This window comes from Sapajus apella, unplaced genomic scaffold (genome assembly GCF_009761245.1).
Source record: "Sapajus apella isolate SASKATOON/1434 unplaced genomic scaffold, GSC_monkey_1.0 scaffold35, whole genome shotgun sequence".
Lineage (NCBI taxonomy): Eukaryota > Metazoa > Chordata > Mammalia > Primates > Cebidae > Sapajus > Sapajus apella.
The window spans coordinates 6,125,961-6,144,239 of NW_022436975.1; the positions used below are offsets into that span (position 1 = coordinate 6,125,961).

The 18,279-nt window shown below is 41.9% G+C and overlaps 1 protein-coding gene across 5 annotated transcripts in view; it reads left to right on the top strand.

Annotated features, from left to right (window-relative positions):
* RGS20 (regulator of G protein signaling 20) overlaps positions 1-18,279 on the top strand; it is a 101,518-nt gene that overhangs the window by 74,478 nt on the left and 8,761 nt on the right. For 3 of the 5 annotated variants that reach the window (XM_032296084.1, XM_032296086.1, XM_032296085.1), the window contains 2 exons: positions 7,799-7,947; positions 16,611-16,694. In XM_032296084.1, coding sequence (XP_032151975.1) covers positions 7,799-7,947; positions 16,611-16,694 — 233 coding nt within the window. Of the gene's footprint in view, positions 1-7,798; positions 7,948-8,244; positions 9,145-16,610; positions 16,695-18,279 lie in introns of those variants that run through there. The other 2 variants (XM_032296087.1, XM_032296088.1) reach the window with 2 other exon arrangements.

The following is an 18,279-nucleotide window of genomic DNA, read 5'->3' on the forward strand; positions in this document are numbered from 1 at the left end:
GATTGGTAAGTCTTCCTCCAACCTTTTGTTTTGAGTCTTTGTGTGTCCTTGTTTATGAGATGGATCTGGATACATTGTGCTGATGGGTTTTGACTTTTTATTCAATTTGCCTGTCTGTATCTTTGATTGGGGCATTTAATCCATTTAAATTTAGGATTAATATTGATATTTGTGAGTTTAATATTGTCATTTAATGCTAGCTGGCTATTTTGCACATTAGTTGATATAGATTCTTCATTATGAAGATACTCTTTACCTTTTGGTAAGTTTTTGGGATGACTGATACTGGTTGTTCCTTTCTGTGTATAGTGCTTCTTTCAGAAGCTCTTGTAAAGCAGGCCTGGTGGTGATGAAATCTGAGTGCTTCCTTGTTTGTGAAAATTTTTATTTTTCCTTCATTTATGAAGCTCAGTTAGGCTGGATATGAGATTCTGGGTCGAAAATTCTTTTCTTTGAGGATATTAAATATTGACCCCAACTCTCTTCTAGTTTGTAGGGTCTCTGCTGAGAGATCTGCTGTGAGACTGATGGGCTTCCCTTTATGGGTAACCTGACCTTTCTCTCTAGCTGCCCTTAGAATTTTCTCCTTTATTTCAACCCTGGTGAGTCTAACGATTATGTGTCTTGGGGTTGCTCTACTTGAGGAATATCTTTGTGGTGTTCTCTATTACCTGAAGTTGAGTATTTTTCTGCCTTACTAGGTTAGGAAAGTTTTCCTGAATAATATCCTGAAGAATATTTTCCAGCTTGGATTCATTCTCTTCATGACATTCAGGTACACCTATCAAACGTAAATTAGGTCTTTTCACATAGTCCCATATTTCCTATACACTTTGCTCATTCCTTTTTACTCTTTCTTCTCTAATCTTGTCTTCTCATTTCATTAAGTTAGTCTTAGACCTCTGATATCCTTTCTTCTGCTTGATCAATTCGAGTGTTAAAACCTGTGCATACTTCACGGCGTTCTTGTATTGTATTCTTCAGTTCCATTAATTCACTTATATTCTTCTCTAGATTGTCTATTCTCGTTAGGAGTTCGTCAAACCTTTTTTCAAGGTTCTTAGTTTCTTTACATTGGGCTAGAACATGTTCTTTTAACTCACAGACGTTTCTTATTATCCACCTTCTGAAGCCTAAATCTGTTAATGGAACACACTCGTCCTCCATCAGGCCTTGCTCCCTTGTTGATGAGGAATTGTGATCCCCTGTAGAGGGAGAGGCATTCTGATTTTGGGTATTCTCAGCCTTTTTACGCTGGTTTCTTCCCATCATTGTAAATTTATCCACCTGTCATCTTTGTAATTACCGACTTTCAAATTAGGTATCTGAGTGGACGTCCAACTTGTTGATTCCCAGCACCAGAATCTGAGCAAACCACTGCCTAGACTAAAACAGCAGCGGTAAGATTCTTGGTGCTTTTCTGCCTGGGAATCTCTGGTCTGGCTTCCCTCTTGAGTGCCTTTTTCGATCAGCTGAGTGGGGGACTCTGCCTTCCCAGAGCTCCAAACGTCCACCAAAAGGGGACCCAGTCCCGTTTACTCTGCACTGAGAACCGCCCCACTGGGGCACCGGCAAAAGCGCGGGCGCCGGCCACAAGAGTCGCGCTGGCGACCCGTGGGGCTCCTCCGCTGGGAATCTCCTGGTCCATAAGCAACAAAAAGTCGTCTGAAAGTGTGGCATCCTCTCGTTCTCTGCGCTTTCATTGGGAGCTACAATCCTGAGCTGCTGATGATCAGCCATCTTGGATCTCTGGTATGGAAGTTCTTGTTTATAATGACCACTCAGATTATCTCGAGATAGTAGATTTTTTTAAACACGATACTTAGTGTTTCACTGTATTCCCAATGTGTAATTCATTAATGGCTATTTTCAGGATTTGGGAACTATAGTGAAAATAAATAACTATTAATGGAATCTGTAAACTAAGTGTGTTTACCAGAAAATAAGAAATAAATTCCCTGGGCAGGGCACGGTCGCCCACACCTCTGATCCCAGCACTTTGGGGAGGCTGAGACAGGAGGATCCCTTGAGGTCAGGAATTTGACACCAGCCTGGCCAACATGGTGAAACCCCGTCTCTACTAAAAATGTAAAAATTAGCCAGGCATGCTGACAGGCACCTGTAATCCCAGCTGCTCTGGGAGGCTGAGGCAGGAGAATCACTTGAACTCAAGAGGCAGAGGTTACAGTGGGTTGAGATTCCACCACTGCACTCCAGCCTGGTGACAGAGCAAGATTCTATCTCAAAAAAGGTAATAATAATAAATAGCTTCTCTGAGATAATTATAGTTACTGCTTTCAGTTCCAAAATACTAAAATACTGTGATCAAAATTAAGAGTTTGCCTTGGTTTTTAGCTGAATTTTGAAAGTCCTCTTAAATGTCCAGTTCCTAGGGATTTGGAAAAAGCCTTAGTCGAGAAGGATTATCTCTTGGTTGAGATCTGAAATATTTAATGAGTTATCAACCTGTATTATTCCCATTTCCCCAGGCTGCTTTTCTTGTTTTTTGTTTTTTGGGGCTTTTTTGAGACAAGGTCTCACCCAGTCACCCAGGCTGGAGCACAGTGACACAATCACAGCTGACTGCAGCCTCACCCTCCTGGGGTCAAACAATCCTCTCACCTCAGCTCCTCGACTGAGTAGCTGCAATTACAGGCACGTGCACCATACCCAGCTAATTTATATATATATTTGTTTGTTTGTTTGTTTGTTTTGTAGAGATTGGGTTTCTCCATGTTGCCCAGGCTGGTCTCAAACTTCTGGGCTCAAGCGATCCGCCCGCCTCAGCCTCCTAAAGTGCTGGGATTACAGGTGTGAGGCACCGTGTTCGGCCTTCAGGCTACTTTTGAAATGCCATACATGTTAGCATATGAGGTTGCTAACGATGATTTCGCATTCATCTAACTTCTGAGCCCCAGAACTGTCAGGTGAAGGCAGCCAGTACTTGGAGGATGATGCGTATGACTTACATGGTCATCCCAAAGGACAGTGAAATGATGCCCAGCATTCTCTCTAAAGACACACTATAAAAGGAGAGAAGAGCACTGTCAAAAGGCATTGGTCCCATGCTATTTAGAAGGGACAGAGGGAAATGATATGTGCACAGAGTTCTCCCACAGATATAATGAAGGCAAAGGAGAAGATGTAAGAAGCTAGTTTGGCTAATTAGATCCTATTCCCATGCCTGAAAGACTAGTGGAATTAACATATACATTCATGGCGTATTTTTACAGTCTCGTAAATAGGTAGCATTTATTTTAATGGTATAATCAAAGAGTAATTATCTTTTAGTCCTGAGAAGAGTTTGCTTAGTAAGGTAAGGGTGACTCAACATTAAGAAATGCCTTAACTCACTTCATTAACTAGTCAAAGGAGGAAACTGATACGCTCATCTAAATAGATTTTTCTTTAACAGAATTCAACATTTTAAAAACTTCATTAAGGAAACTTTCAACCACACAAATATGAAGAGAGGATAGTATAACAAACCCTGTGTGTTAGTCAACTTCAATAATTACTGACATTTGCTGCTTTTTAACATTTATGTTTTAGTAACACTTTTGGTTCCCCTCAGGCTCTTGCCTTTCTCCGCAAACAGCAGCGTATATGGTATGAATGATCATGCCCACCACTACACACTCCAACATTTAGCAAGGGAGTGAAAGCCATTCCCATTAATTTAGAATTTTTTTGCACAGAGAGGTGAGAGATTGTTAGTAAACTTCTCTAGGAATAGCATGTATTTCTGTACCCTTAGTTATCAAATCTTTAAATGATTTACAATGTCAAAATTATAGTTCAGTAAACATGAATACAGTCTTAATAATATTCTCTTCTAATTTAGTCTGATAAAAGACTTTCATGTTCGGCCTGGCGTGGTGGCTCACGCCTATAATCCCAGCACTTTGGGAGGCCAAGGCAGGCGGATCACTGGAGGTCAGGAGTTCGAGACCAGCCTGACCAACATGGAGAAACCTCATCTCTACTAAAAATACAAAATTAGCAGGGTGTGGCAGCGAGCGCCTATAATCCCAGCTATTCAGGAGGTGAAGGCAGGAGAATAACTTGAACCCGGGAGGCAGAGGTTGCGGTGAGCCAAGATTGCACCGCTGCACTCCAGCCTGGGCAAGAAGAGCGAAACTCCGTCTCAAAAAAAGAAGAAAAAAAGATTTTTATGTTCAAAAAAAGATAATGTTTTAATATATCTAATCTTTTTAGCAATCATCAAAAAGGTCTAAGTCCATCAATAAGTGAATGGATAAACAAATAGTTACATATTGTTACATATCAATATGGCCCGGTGTGGTGGCTCATACAAAACAATTATGCTACTGAAGGAAACCAGACCAAAAAAAAAAAATAGATGTTGTATGGTTCCTTTTATATAAACTTCAAGAAAATGCAAATTAATGGATATAGAGAGAAAGCAAGTCAGTGAGCACCCGAGCACCCAAAGCAGAGGCAATAAAAGAGAGATTCTCAAGAGGCAGGATTTTGAGAAAACTTTTGAGGGTGATAATGTGTTCACCATCTTGGTTGTGGTGATGGCTTCTCAGGTATACATGTCAAAACTTACCAAATTATACACTTTAAACATGCACAGTTTATTGGATGTCTGTTAGACCCCAATAAAGACGTTTTTAAAAATGTATATGATTCCAGAGCTCTCCAGTCTCAAAATTTTTTTTAAAAAAGTATAAGAACAGGCCAGGAGTGGTGGCTCATGCTTGTAATCCCAGCACTTTGGGAGGTCAAGGCAGGCAGATCACCTGTCAGGAGTTCGAGCTCAGCCTGATCCCCATATCTAATAAAAATATAAAAATTAGCCAGGCATGGTGGCAGGCGCCTGGAATGCTAGCCACTTGGGAGGCTGAGGCAGGAGAATTGCTTGAACCCGGGAGGTGGAGGTTGCAGTGAGCCGAGATCGCGCCATTGCACTCTAGCCTGCCTGGATGACGAGTGAAATGCTGTCTCAAAAAAAAAAAAAAAATGTGTAAAAACAGACTTTGATAGATTTTCCCTTTCGCTTCTAATGGCTCTATTTGGTTCTAAGCAATCTTTTGATGTTCTCTAGTGTTAGCTCACTCAGTCATTAAAGTTCTTCCAGATATTTACAAAGAGATAGATGCGTATAAACAAATAAAATACGCTAGCTTATGACATAGGACTAGAGGGTTAAAATTTGTAAAATTTTTTAAATGTTAATAAGTTAGCATAACTTATTTTATACCATGCAAATAGTGAAGGAAAGCCTGCTTACCTTGAAATGTTATCTTCCAGAAACCTCCAATGTACAGCATGTATATCAGCAAAACACTAACAGTCTTCTCACTAAAGAACATCTTGAAGAAGACAAAGATGCCTAGTACTATTGCTACTTTTCAATATTTACTCACCTTCCTAGCCAATGAAATAAGACCAGGGTAAGAACAGATACCTTAAAAAGGTACGGGCAGCAAAGAGACTAGTGTGATTATTTATAGACGGTATGATCATCTAATTAAAGAATCAACAGAAAAATTACTGGTAGTATAAGAGAATTCATTATAGTATTCCTAGCCTTTCTATATGCCAAAATATCTATTTAAAAAATACAGTTGGGTGGCAGGGAAAGATGTCATTTATGACAGCAGCAAAAATTGGTCTACAAAATATTCAGGAGTAAACCTATCCAAAATCTGCAAGACCTGTTTGAAGAGACCCTTACCTCCCACGTAAGAGAGGATTTCAGTGAATAGATATTTCATGGACTGACTGGGAAGACCCAGCATGGCCAAGATGTTGAAACACGACTTCCCTGAGACCTTGGGACAGCACCATGTCACAGTCCTTCCTACTTTTGGAAATTAATTAGGATATGGTTTTCTTTTATTCTTGAGACAGAGTCTCGCTGTCGCCCAGGCTGAAGTGCAGAGGCACAATCACTGCTCACTGTAACCTCCGCCTCCCGGGTTCAAGTGATTCTCTTGCCTCGGCCTTTTGAGTAGCTGGGATTACAGGCACGCACCACCACACCCAGCTAAATGTTTTTTGTATTTTTGGTAGAGACAGGGTTTTACCATGTTGGCCAGGCTGGTCTCAAACTCCTGACCTCAAGTGATCTGCCTACCTCAGCCTCCCAAGGGATATGTTTTTTTAATGGGGCAAGTTGCATCAATATCTCGTAGGAAATAATAGTTACTGGGAGCATCTTTTGTTCAAAACATCTTGGTTTGGAGATTGTGCTGGCTTCTCCCGCAGCCTCAGTGTCCTGAATGGAGTGAATGAAATGGAACCATGGCTAGGCTGTCTCCTCCACAGGTGAGGTGAAGAGGTGATGCCTGGAGTCACCTGAGCCCAGAGTTTCTGCCTTCGAAGCCATCTCCCTGTGGTGCCCATAAAGCATGGCTGTGGCTGACCACGTATCTGCCTCCGCCTTCTAGCTAAGTGAGCCGTACCAGTTCAGTAACCCCAGCAGAGCACTGTGGGCAGTCTCTGGATGTTGGGAGCATTGTTTTCACAGTGGATGAAAGAGCAGTAAAGCCCTCTGATGGGTCTTTCTTGTGGTCCTGCGAAGCACAAGGTCAGGAATTCGAGACCAGCCTCACCAACATGGTGAAACCTATCTCTACTAAAAATACAAAAATTAGCTGGTCGTGGTGACAGGTGCCTGTAATTCCAGCTACTTGGGAGGCTGAGGCAGGAGAATCGTTTGAACCCAGGAGGCAGAGGTTGCAGTGAGTCAAGATCGCACCACTGCACTCCAGCCTGGGTGACAGGACGAGACTCTGTCTCAAAAAAAAAAAAAAAAAAAAAATTAGAACAAAGTCCAGTAGTATAGAGGATTAGAAAATAATCAATAGGAACAGACAAATCTAATGTTGAAGTAGAATAATAGATCCAGAAATTAATTCCAAAGTTCTATTTATGGTTCTTTAATGTGTCCTTGATATTAGCTTGCAATTAGCTCCATCAAGTGATAGTATCTAGCGTCAAATGGGCTTAGCAGCGTTTTGCTTCTCATGCTGCTTTTATGTCTCTCGTCTTCCACATTCTTGGAGTCCCCAACAACAGGGCAGAGGCTGAAAGGCACAGATGTTTTGTGTCCTATGGCTTGGCTTCCATTGAGGTAGGCGAGGGTGACCTACCCTGGGATGGATGACAAGACAGGTCTGGGCAGGCCACAGTCTGGCTCTCCCTCCTGGCTTCCTGGGGATAATTGAGCAATTACTCTGTACCAGGCGGGGTTCTGAGTGCTTCCACTCCCCAATTTGGGTCACTTCTGCAAGGTGACACAGCTAGGAAAGATGTGACTCTAGCCACTCTGGCCTCCAGGACTGCCCTCCTCTTCTGACCGCTCCTCAGCCTGCATTAGCTGGGCCGCCCTTCCCATGTTGACCTCCTGTAACTGCGTGTTGGCCTCACGGGCAGCGTCATGAAGCTACCACCATCCCTGTTCCCCTTTGGTTCAGGCCACAGGGACGCCTGGAGCTGGGAACGGCCTTGCTAGCACTGACTGCGGAGTCTTCAGTGCATGTACGTCTGTCTCCCTAACTGAACTGTGAGCGCCTAAGGCGGGGCTTTCCATCTGCTAGTTTATCTCTGGAATGCATCTTTATGCTTGGCAGAGGATGGGCATTACATGTTGGATACGCTAATTGATCCTAAGATTCTAACCACTAAATTTTACCAGAATTGGCAAAAATGACCTGAATATAGTCGCATTGCATCTTTTCAATGATCCAAACAGCTGACCCCCTGGGCTGACGCCTTCATAACGCTGCAACCCCCTCCCGCTTTGTTCCTCTCCCTGTTGCAGCCGATGGGATCAGAGAGGATGGAGATGCGGAAGCGGCAGGTGCCCGCCGCTCCGGACGCCCCAGGCGCTGCCCCAGGCCAGCCGGGAGTGGGAAGCCGCGGGTCCAACGCATGCTGCTTCTGCTGGTGCTGCTGCTGTAGCTGCTCGTGGTAAGGTTTGGGGCTTTTTAATTAATGTGCTCCTGACTGGGAAGTGGCACCCCTGAATAGTGGCAGCCTATGGTTAATCCGGTAAGTGTTTTTTAAGCAACTACCATATGCCTGACACGGAGGGACACCCCAGAAATAGCAAGTGGCTACATCTGTCTAGCTCTCAAGGGGCTTATGCTCAGATCCCTCAGATCAGGCCAATGTGTGTTAAACAACTAAAGAACAAGCTGAGGCAGTTCACGATTATCAATATTTGGGCAGAAATGGTTAGAAAGAAGTGAACTCGGGCACTCCTGGGGCTATGAAGGTTAGGATCTAAGATAGGCCTTAAAGGTTGGGGCCGTGAAGTAGAGGGAGCCTGGATTGTTGCTTCCATTTCATCAATTTTGTTTTGCAATAAATAGAAATGTCAAAAGATGTGCGTTAGAGACAAATATTAAAATATATGCTAACTTACCAGGTAGAGAAAGACACACAGTCATTGCTTTAAAAGGAAAGAAACAACTTGAAGACCCTCTGAGTAGTCTGGAGGAAAGGAGGTAATTTGCACCTTAAAGCATGCGAACCTTAGGTTACAGCTTTGAAATTTTAGATCTGAAGAGTGCTTAGTGACAGCCAAATTTGTGCACCACTTTTGCAATCAAATTATCCTAAATTTATGGAGGGTTGGCAGTAAGTTAGATCAATGTCTGGTGGGAAAGAAGAAAAACTGCTATTGGACCAATCATGAACCGTGATATGGAACTAACAGAGCCGATCGCTGGGGAGGAGATTGGAGGTTGAAAGTGAAGTGCCCGAAGTTCGGTGGCTCCTGCCCAACTCAGGCTGGTATTAATTTCCAAGAAGTTTCAATCTGGAAGGGACGCAGCCGTCGAACATTCACCAATGAGATCCTGATACCGATGGTCTCTTCGTTCCCACAGCCAGAGGAAACGTGGCATGGGGCTGACAAGAGCTAGGCAGTGTCAAGGTGAGACTTCAGCCCCCAGTAGGAATCTGTGCAGCTCTGCAGGAAACCAGACGAGAGGCCCAGGTGGTGGGCAGAGGAAATGCTTGGGTGTCCATGGCTGCCCTAGAGGAGGAAGACACCAGTGGTGGCCAGACTTTGTTTAGGGGCCTTCATTCTCACTCTGCAAGTAGGTCTCAGTGCGGAAATGGGACGGTCCCCAGAGAGATGTGCAGGACATCGGGGTGCAGGTGAGACTCCAGCCAACGTTCACTCCTGCCCCTCCCTCCTTTCTCTGCCGCCTCCCTCAGGGCATGGTAGGCTGCCCAGGTGCTGACCGGAACAAACATATTGTCCTAACAGTGTAAGGCTAGCGGGCTGGGCAGGTCCCAGAGCAGGCTCCTCCTGTGGGTACAAAATGGAGCAAATAAAATAAGCATCTGTACCTAGACGCTATCATAACCATCACAGCCAACACTTCTGTAGCACTTTGGTGTATAGAAGAAACAATAGAGCAATGTCTTCAAAGTACTGGAGAAAAGTAACTGAAAACTTGGTCAAACTATAATTCAAGAATGTGGGCAAAAAAAGACATTTTCAGGCATACAAAAACCAGCCGAGTTTATTGCCTGCAAACCTAAAAGAACCTAAGAAAGGGCCTACTTCAGTGGGAAAAAAGTGAGCCCAGAGGAAAGATCCAGGAAACAAATAATGACGGTAGATACAAAGGGGTCAGACATCGATATAAAATGTGGCAATTACTTTTGTGTTAAAAAGTGTGAAACCATAGCTGCAAACAATCTCCTGTCAACAATGGACAAATCGAGTAATTCAGACTTTCTTAGAAAAAATTATTTTAAAAAAATTTTATTTCAAAAGAAATGGCATTCATAATTAGTCCAAAAATACACCATATAGTTTTAACATCAGTGGAAGACAATACATCTAGAAAACCTACCAACATGTGACAAAAGTGGCATCAGCAAAGGGGAAAATAAACTATTCAGTAAATAGAAGGATACTTGGGATTTGGATACCAACTCAGCCTCATTGCCGAGTTTTAGCATTGAAAAGTCCCACAGCCAAGAAAACCTAAAAACCCCAAGCAAACCAGGAAGATTGTTCTTCCTACTTGGTATCCAAATATATAAAAATATATTTCTATTCCCACATTGCACCGTATACAAAAATCAATTCCCACCTTTAAAAAAAGATCAACTCCAAATGGCTTAAAGGCAAAGAAGAAAATACAAGATAATGTTTTTATCATGTTGGTGTTGGTAAGAATTATTTTTAAAAAGAAAAAGCAAATTCAGGCTGGGCGCGGTGGCTCACGCCTGTAATCCCAGCACTTTGGGAGGCCGAGGTGGGCGGATCACAAGGTCAAGAGATCGAGACCATCCTGGCCAACATGGTGAAACCCCATCTCTACTAAAAATACAAAAAAATAGCCGGGCATGGTGGCACGTGCCTGTGGTCCCAGCTGCTCGGGAAGCTGAGACGGAAGAATCGCTTAAACCCGGGATGCGGAAGTTGCAGTGAGCCGAGTTTGCGCCACTGCACTCCCGCCTGGCAAGAGAGCTAGACTCCATCTCAAAAAAAAAAGAAAAAGAAAAAGAAAATTCTATAAAAGGAAACGATTCATAAATTTGTCTACATTAAAACATTAAGATGTGTTTAACAATACAAAGAAAAACATGTTCACATAAAGACTCATAGATGAATGTTTATAGCAGCGTAATTCATAATAGTGAAAAAGCGGGAAAAAAATTCCTGTCAACTAATGAACGAATATATAAAATATGGTATTCCATACAGTGGAATATTATTTGGCTATAAAAAGAATGAAGTGGCTGGGTACAGTAGCTCACACTTGTAATCCCAGCATTTTGGGAGGCCAAGGCAGGTGGATCACCTAAAGTCAGGAGTTCGAGACCAGCCTGGCCAACATGGTGAAACGCTGTCTGTACTAAAAAGAAAAATGCAAAAAATCAGCCAGGCATAGTGGTGTGTGCCTGTAATCCCAGCTACTTGGGAGACTGAGACAGGAGAATCACTTGAACCCAGGAGGCAGAGGCTGCAATGAGCTGAGATCACATGATCATTGCACTCCAACCTGGGCACCAAGAGCGAAACTCTGTCTCACCAAAAAAAAAAAAAAAAAGGAATGAAGTCTTGACACCACCAAAATATAGCATGAATTGTGAAAACATTATGCTAAGTGAAAGAAGCTAGACACAAAAGACCACACATTTTATTATTACACTTACATGAAATGTCCAGAATAGGTGAATCCATAGAGATAGAAAGTAGATGAGCAGTTGCCTAGGAATAAGGAAAATGGAGTTACTGCTAATGTGTACAGAGTTCCTTTTTGGGATGATGAAATGTTCTAAATCATGGCAATATTTATATTATTCTGTAAATATACTAAAAGCCACAGAATTATACGATTCAATTTGGCAACTTGTATAGTGTGCAAATTATATCTTTTTTTTTCTTTTTTCTTTTCTCTTTTGAGATGGAGTCTCACTCCGTAGCCCAGGCTGGAGTGTAGTGGTGCGATCTTGGCTCACTGCAACCTCCACCTCTTGGGTTCAAGCGATTCTCATGCCTCAGCCACCCAAGTAGTTGAGATGACAGGCTCGTACCACCATGCCCAGCTTATTTTTTGTATTTGGAGTAGAGACAGCATTTCACCATGTTGACCAGGCTGGTCTCGAACTCCTGACCTCAGGTGATCTGCCTGCCTAATTCTCCCAAAGTGCTAGGATTACAGGCGTGAGGCACCGTGCCCCGCCAAATTAATAAAGCTATTTTAAAAATATATTTAACAAAAGGTATGAAAAATAAAATGAAAAGAGAAAACAGAGAAGATAGTTACAATGCAATTAACAAATAATTCATATCCAGAATAAAGAACATTAAAATACATTAATAAAAAAAATAACAACCAAAAGAGTAAGCAGATGAAATGGAACAGAAAATAATCTGCTTGTACTCCTACTAACAAGGATCAGATAAATGAAAGTTAAATATACACTCATTTAAAACCTATACCCTGGCTGATCACCTGAGCCCAGGAGCTCAAGACCAGCCTGGGCAACATGGTGAAACCCAGTCTTTACAAAAAGCACAAAAATTAGCCAGGCATGGTGGTGCACCCCTGTAGTCTGAGCTACTCTGGAGGCTGAGGTGGGAGGATCACTTGAGCCCCAGGAAGTTGAGGCTGTAGTGAATTATGATTGCATCACTGCACTCCAGCATGTGGGACAGAGTGAGACCCTGTCTCAAAAACAAAAAAAAAAAAAAAAAGGAAAGAAAAACCTATACCCTGGAAAAACCTCTCACACCCCTGCAAAAGGAGACATATATGAGAGAATTCACTACAGCATTCATCTGTGTGAGAAAAATTGAAAATGGTTCTAAAGGACATAAACAGCAGAATGAATGAATATATTGTGATATAATTACACGATGCACTACTATACAGCATTTAAATTCATATACTAGAAAAGGTAAGGTGAACAAATCAACAGGTTAGGCATAGCGGCTCACGCCTATAAACCCAGCACTTTGGGAGGCCAAGGCAGAAAGATTGCTTGAGCCCGGTACTTTGAGACCAGCCAGGGCAACATAGCAAGACCCTGCATCCACCAAAAAAAAAAAAAAAAAATATATATATATATATGTATTTAGCTAGGCATGGTGGCATGTGCCCGTAGTCCCAGCTCCTCTAGAAGCTGAGGCGGAAGGATCACTGGAACCCAGGAGTTCAAGGCAGCAGTGGGCTGTGATCATGCCACTGCACTCCAGCCTGGCCAACAAAGTGAGACCTTGTCTCAGACATAAATAAATTCATATGCTAGAGGAAAAAAAAACCAAATTATAAAACAATACTATTACATAAGTAGTTATACGATGTTTAAAAATATGATCATGAATATAATATAGTAGCATAACTATGCACTGAAAAACGTAAAGAGAGAAACGAGGTGCACAGCAAACTTCAGCTGTTTGAATAGTGAATTTCCTTGCTTTCTTTTGCCACACTTTTGAGATCTATCCATATTAATATACATAGTCAAGGCAGTTTTCAAGAAAGATAAGTGGCAATATGTTTTCTAAGTACTTGTGAATCTTTCTCGACATGCTGCTGTAAAACCCTCTTGTAATATTTGGTGTTATAAGGGAAGGCATGCTGATTCTTGTTCTCTTGAATATAAAGTTGTTTTTCCTTTCTAGAAAGTTTTCTCTTTATCACTCAAAATTTTTCCAAACTATATCTGGCCATAGGTCTTTTTCTTCTTCTTTTTTTTTTTATTTTTTTATTTTTTTTTTATTTTGAGACGGAGTCTTGCTTTGTCACCAGGCTGGAGTGCAATGGCGCGATCTCGGCTCACCGCAACCTCCGCCTCCTGGGTTCAAGCAATTCTCCTGCCTCAGCCTCCTGAGTAGCTGGGATTACAGGCACACGCCACCACGCCCGGCTAATTTTTTTGTATTTTTAGTAGAGATGGGGTTTCAACTTGTTGGCCAGGATGGTCTCGATCTCCTGACCTCGTGATCCGCCCACCTCGGCCTCCCAAAGTGCTGGGATTACAGGCGTGAGCCACCGCGCCGGGCGCCATGGGTCTTCTTTTGCTGAATAGTCCTAAAACACGGTGAGCAGCTATTGGGACTGCTATAGACGTTCTCTAGTTCTGCTGTAACAATAACACTGGAGCGCGGTAAAGAAAACACAAAAAACATATTCTTCTCTTTTTCAAAAACACATTGTCTCTTTAAAAAAACATTCTTACTTGGAATGAGGCCAAAATGTCAAAGCTTAAATCATTTTGCATTATTTGGTTTGCGGTACAGCTTTTGGTTCTCTGAGGAATCTCCTGTCAAATTCATCTCTTTTTTTCCTCTTTGCTTCTGCATACCCACTGTGCAGTATGTGTTCTGCTTACAAAAGAAGCCTCGGAAGTCATGCGGAGACAGTACCACCCGGATGCCTCTCAAGTTTTTTTTCTGTTGGATTTTTTTTTTAAAGAAGCCATTATTGACTGAAACTTTTTAGCCCTGGCCTCATGAAAGAAGTCAAAAGGGTTCCTGCATTTCTAATGATTTTGTCTTTAAAGAAAAATAAAGACGCCCCCTGCACACACACACACTGAAAACTTAGAAAAACAGATGTGCTGAAAACAGGCTGGAAAACTTTTATGAAACAAAGAATGTTAAGAAAAGATAAAAGGAATAGAAAATACAGCAGCAACAAGATAAAGAAAACTCAAATTGTCAGTGATAAAAATCCATTTTTAAGTTGATGGGATGCTGAAAGCATTCCTGCTAAAATCAAGAATAAGGCAAAATGTCCACAATCTCTACTAGTATTTAACAGTGTATTTTAGGCGTTAGCTAATTAGACAAGGAAAATAATTGGAGGCCTAAGAATTGGAAATAAAGAGGTAAAATTCTCCCTATTTGCAGATGAAACCCCAAGAGAATTCTAGCTATAACCGATACAAACACAAAAGAATTCAGAAATAAGGATATAAAATTAACTTTAAAATAATAGTCTTTAGGCCTCAGATCTAAAATAAAGAACCCTCCCATTTCAATAACAAAATACAAATAAATCAGTTTAGAAATAGTCAAAAGATCTGAATACACTTCCCTCCAAAGAAGATGTACAAATAGCTAGTAAATACATGAAAAGGAGTTCCGTGTCAGTGGTCACTAGCAAAATGCAAATCAAACCCACAATGAAAATACCACTTCACACCCACTTGTAAAGCTAGAATAAAAAAGACAAGAGTAACTGTTGGCAAGGACATGGAGAAATTGGATCCCTCAGATATCACCATGTGAAATGGTGCAATTGCTTTGTAAAACTGTTTAGGAGTTCTTCAAAATGTTCAAACTCAAGTTACCATATGACTCAGCAGTTCTACTGCGAGGTTTCTACTTAAGAGAAAAACAAATATATGTTTGCACGTACTTGCACAGGAAAGTGCATAGCAGCATGATTCATGCAGCCAAAATGTGGAAACAACCCAAATGTCTATTTGCTGATGAACAGATAAACAAAATGCCATGTGTCTATCTAAACAATAAGATATTATTCAACTGGAAAAAGAAATGAAGTACCGATACATGCTAGGGCATGGGTTGAGTGTGAAAACGTCATGCCAAGTGAAAGGAGACAGCCACTGAAGATCTCGCTCCAGAGCTGGCAAATCTGTAGAGACAGGAAGCAGATTCCGCCTTGCCTGGGGCTGGTGGAGTGGGGAGACACAGGTGATAAGCAGTGACTGCTAACGGGTGGTATTGCTTTGGCGGGTGATGACAGTGTTCTGGAATTAGATAGTAGGGATGGTTGTACAACTTTGTGAGTGTACTAAAAACCACTGAATTGTACACTTTCAACAGATAAACTTTATAGCATATAAATGATAGCTCAGTAAGTGATTTAAAAAGTGGACGGGTGCGGTGGCTTATGCCTGTAATCTCAGCACTTCGGGAGGTCCAGGTGGGTGGATCACTTGAGGTCAGGAGTTCGAAACCAGCCTGGCCAACATGGGGAAACCCCGTCTTTACTAAAAATACAAAAATTAGCTGGGTGTTTTGGCGTACACCTGTAGTCCCAGCTGCTCAGGAGGCTGAGGCACGAGACTTGCTTGAACCCAGGAGGTGGAGGTTGCAGTGAGCTGAGATTGTGCCACAGCACTGCAGCCTGGGTGACAGAGCAAGACTCTGTCTCAAAATAATAATAATAATAATGACAGCATTCATATTACAATAACCACTTCAAAGATGAGATAAAAGTATAAATTCCATTTACAATAACAACAAAAATACTTGGAATAAGTTTACAGACAAACATACAGAATGTGTATAAGAAAACAAACTCTTTTTTTTTTTTTTTAAAGACGGGGTTTCACCATGTTGGTCAGGCTGGTCTTGAACTCCCGACCTCAGGTGATCCACCCACCTTGGCCTCCAAAGTGCTTGGATTACAGGCGTGAGCCACCACGCCCGGCCGAAAAGAAACTCTTTTGAGAAATACAATAGTAGACTGATGATGCGCTTTCCTAGTTTTCTCTACTATTTTTGTATATGTGCCTATAAATATGAAGCCTCCATTTTGACTGGAAACAAAGCCTAGAGGATGTATACTTTTTTTAAGATGCAGAAAATGAAATGAAATCCCAAAACATTCCTGACAATCTTACTTTTTTACTATTTTCATTTCTAAAATTTTTATATTAAATAGAGATGGGGGTCTTGCTGTGATGCCCAGGCTGGTCTTGAACTCCTGGCCTCAAGTGATCCTCCTGCCTTGGCCTCCCAAAGTGCTGGGATTACAGTCATGAGCCACCGTGCCCAGCCCATTTTTTTTTTTTTTTTTTTTTACTATTTTCTAATGAATCTGTTTTTATGAAAAAAATTATTATTCTAAGTACAATTGAGCATAATAATTCCTACCTCTTCCTCAATAGTAGAAACCACAATGTTATAAATCAATATAATTTATGTTTCCGGTACCTTATTGTCATACTTTTGGTTTGCTTGGGAAAACTAACTAGGGTCATTTTTATTTTCCAAGGAGAGGAAGAAATTCTATTAATACTCGGGGATCTGAAGTTCTCTTTAAAATATTTTCTTGGCAGAGACTGAGCTGTCAACATGTAAATGTGTGTGTTTTTTTGTTTTTTGGGTTTTTTTGCAGTCTCACTGTTAGAAACCAGGAAGATCAGAGGCCCACAATAGCTTCCCATGAACTCAGAGCAGACCTTCCAACCTGGGAAGAAAGGTGAAATAGCACGTTTTTTACCTCACTAAACTTAAAGAAACATCAACCTCTTTCTTTTCTTTGCCTTGTACGTTTCTATAGAACATGCACCTTCTCTAACTGCAATTTAGTAACAGCCAATCGCTATGTGGCCTCACACTCCTCCCCTGCAGAATTCCATTTAATTCATTGCATGACAGGGAGAGAAATAATTTCCATTATTAGTCTAATCCCTTTGTTAATTGCAAATACAAATAAAAGCTTCCTAACAAAATATATTATGTTATTTTATTTTTTTATAATGTACTTGTAAAAATAAAACACTGACTGGGCACGGTGGCTCACGACTGTAATCCCAGCACTTTGAAAGGTCGAGGTGGGTGGATCACCTGAGGTCAGGAGTTCGAGACCAGCCTGGCCAACATGGTAAAACCCCGTCTCTATTAAAATACAAAAATTGGCCGGGCGCGGTAGCTCACGCCTGTAATCCCAGCACTTTGGGAGGCCGAGGCGGGTGGATCATGAGGTCAAGAGATCAAGACCATCCTGGTCAACATAGTGAAACCCCGTCTGTACTAAAACTACAAAAAATTAGCTGGGCACAGTGACGCGTGCCTGTAATCCCAGCTACTCAGGAGGCTGAGGCAGGAGAATTGCTTGAACCCAGGAGGCGGAGGTTGCGGTGAGCTGATATCGCACCATTGCACTCCAGCCTGGGTAACAAGAGCGAAACTCTATCTCAAAAAATAAAAATAAAAAAATTAAAAATACAAAAATTAGCTGGGCATGGTGGCACACACCTGTAATCCCAGCTGTTCGGGAGGCTGAGGCAGGGATAATTGTTTGAACCTAGAGGCAGAGTTTGCAGTGAGCCAAGATTGCACCACTGCACTCCAGCCTGGGAGACAGAGCAAGACCCTGTCTCAAAAATAATTAATTAGTTAATTTTAAAAATAAAAGGGAGAGAGAGAAAGAAAAAGTTATAGATGCTTGGCAAAAATTAAATGATGTTTAAGTAAAGAAACTAATCTAACCTCTGAGACATTAAACACTGTTAACACATTCCTTTTTTTTTTGAGAAGGAGTCTAGGTCTGTTGCCCAGGCTGGAGTGCAGTGATGCAATCTTGGCTCATTGCAACCTCCGCCTCCCAGGTTCAAGTGATCCTCCTGCCTCAGCCTCCTGAGAAGCTGGGATTACAGGCTCGCGCCATCACACCCGGCTAATTTTTGCATTTTTCAGAGACGGGGTTTCACCATGTTGACCAGGCTGACAACAGGTGATCCACCCGCATTGGTCTCCCAAGTGCTGTAACAAAGTACCAAAATCTGGGTGCTTAAAATGACGGAAACTTGTTCCCTCACAGTTCTTGAGGCTGGAAGTCCAAAATCAAGGTGTCAGCAGGCCATGATTTCTCTATACTCTTAAGGCCCTAGGGGAGGATCCTTCCTGGTTCTTCCAGCTTTGGGTGGTTACCAGCAGTGCATGTCATTCCTTGGCTTATAGATACCTCACTCAAGTCACGTGGCCATCTCATCCCTGTGCTTCTCCATGTCATCTTCACCCTGTGCATGTCTGTGTCTGTGTCCAGATTTCCCCTTACAGGA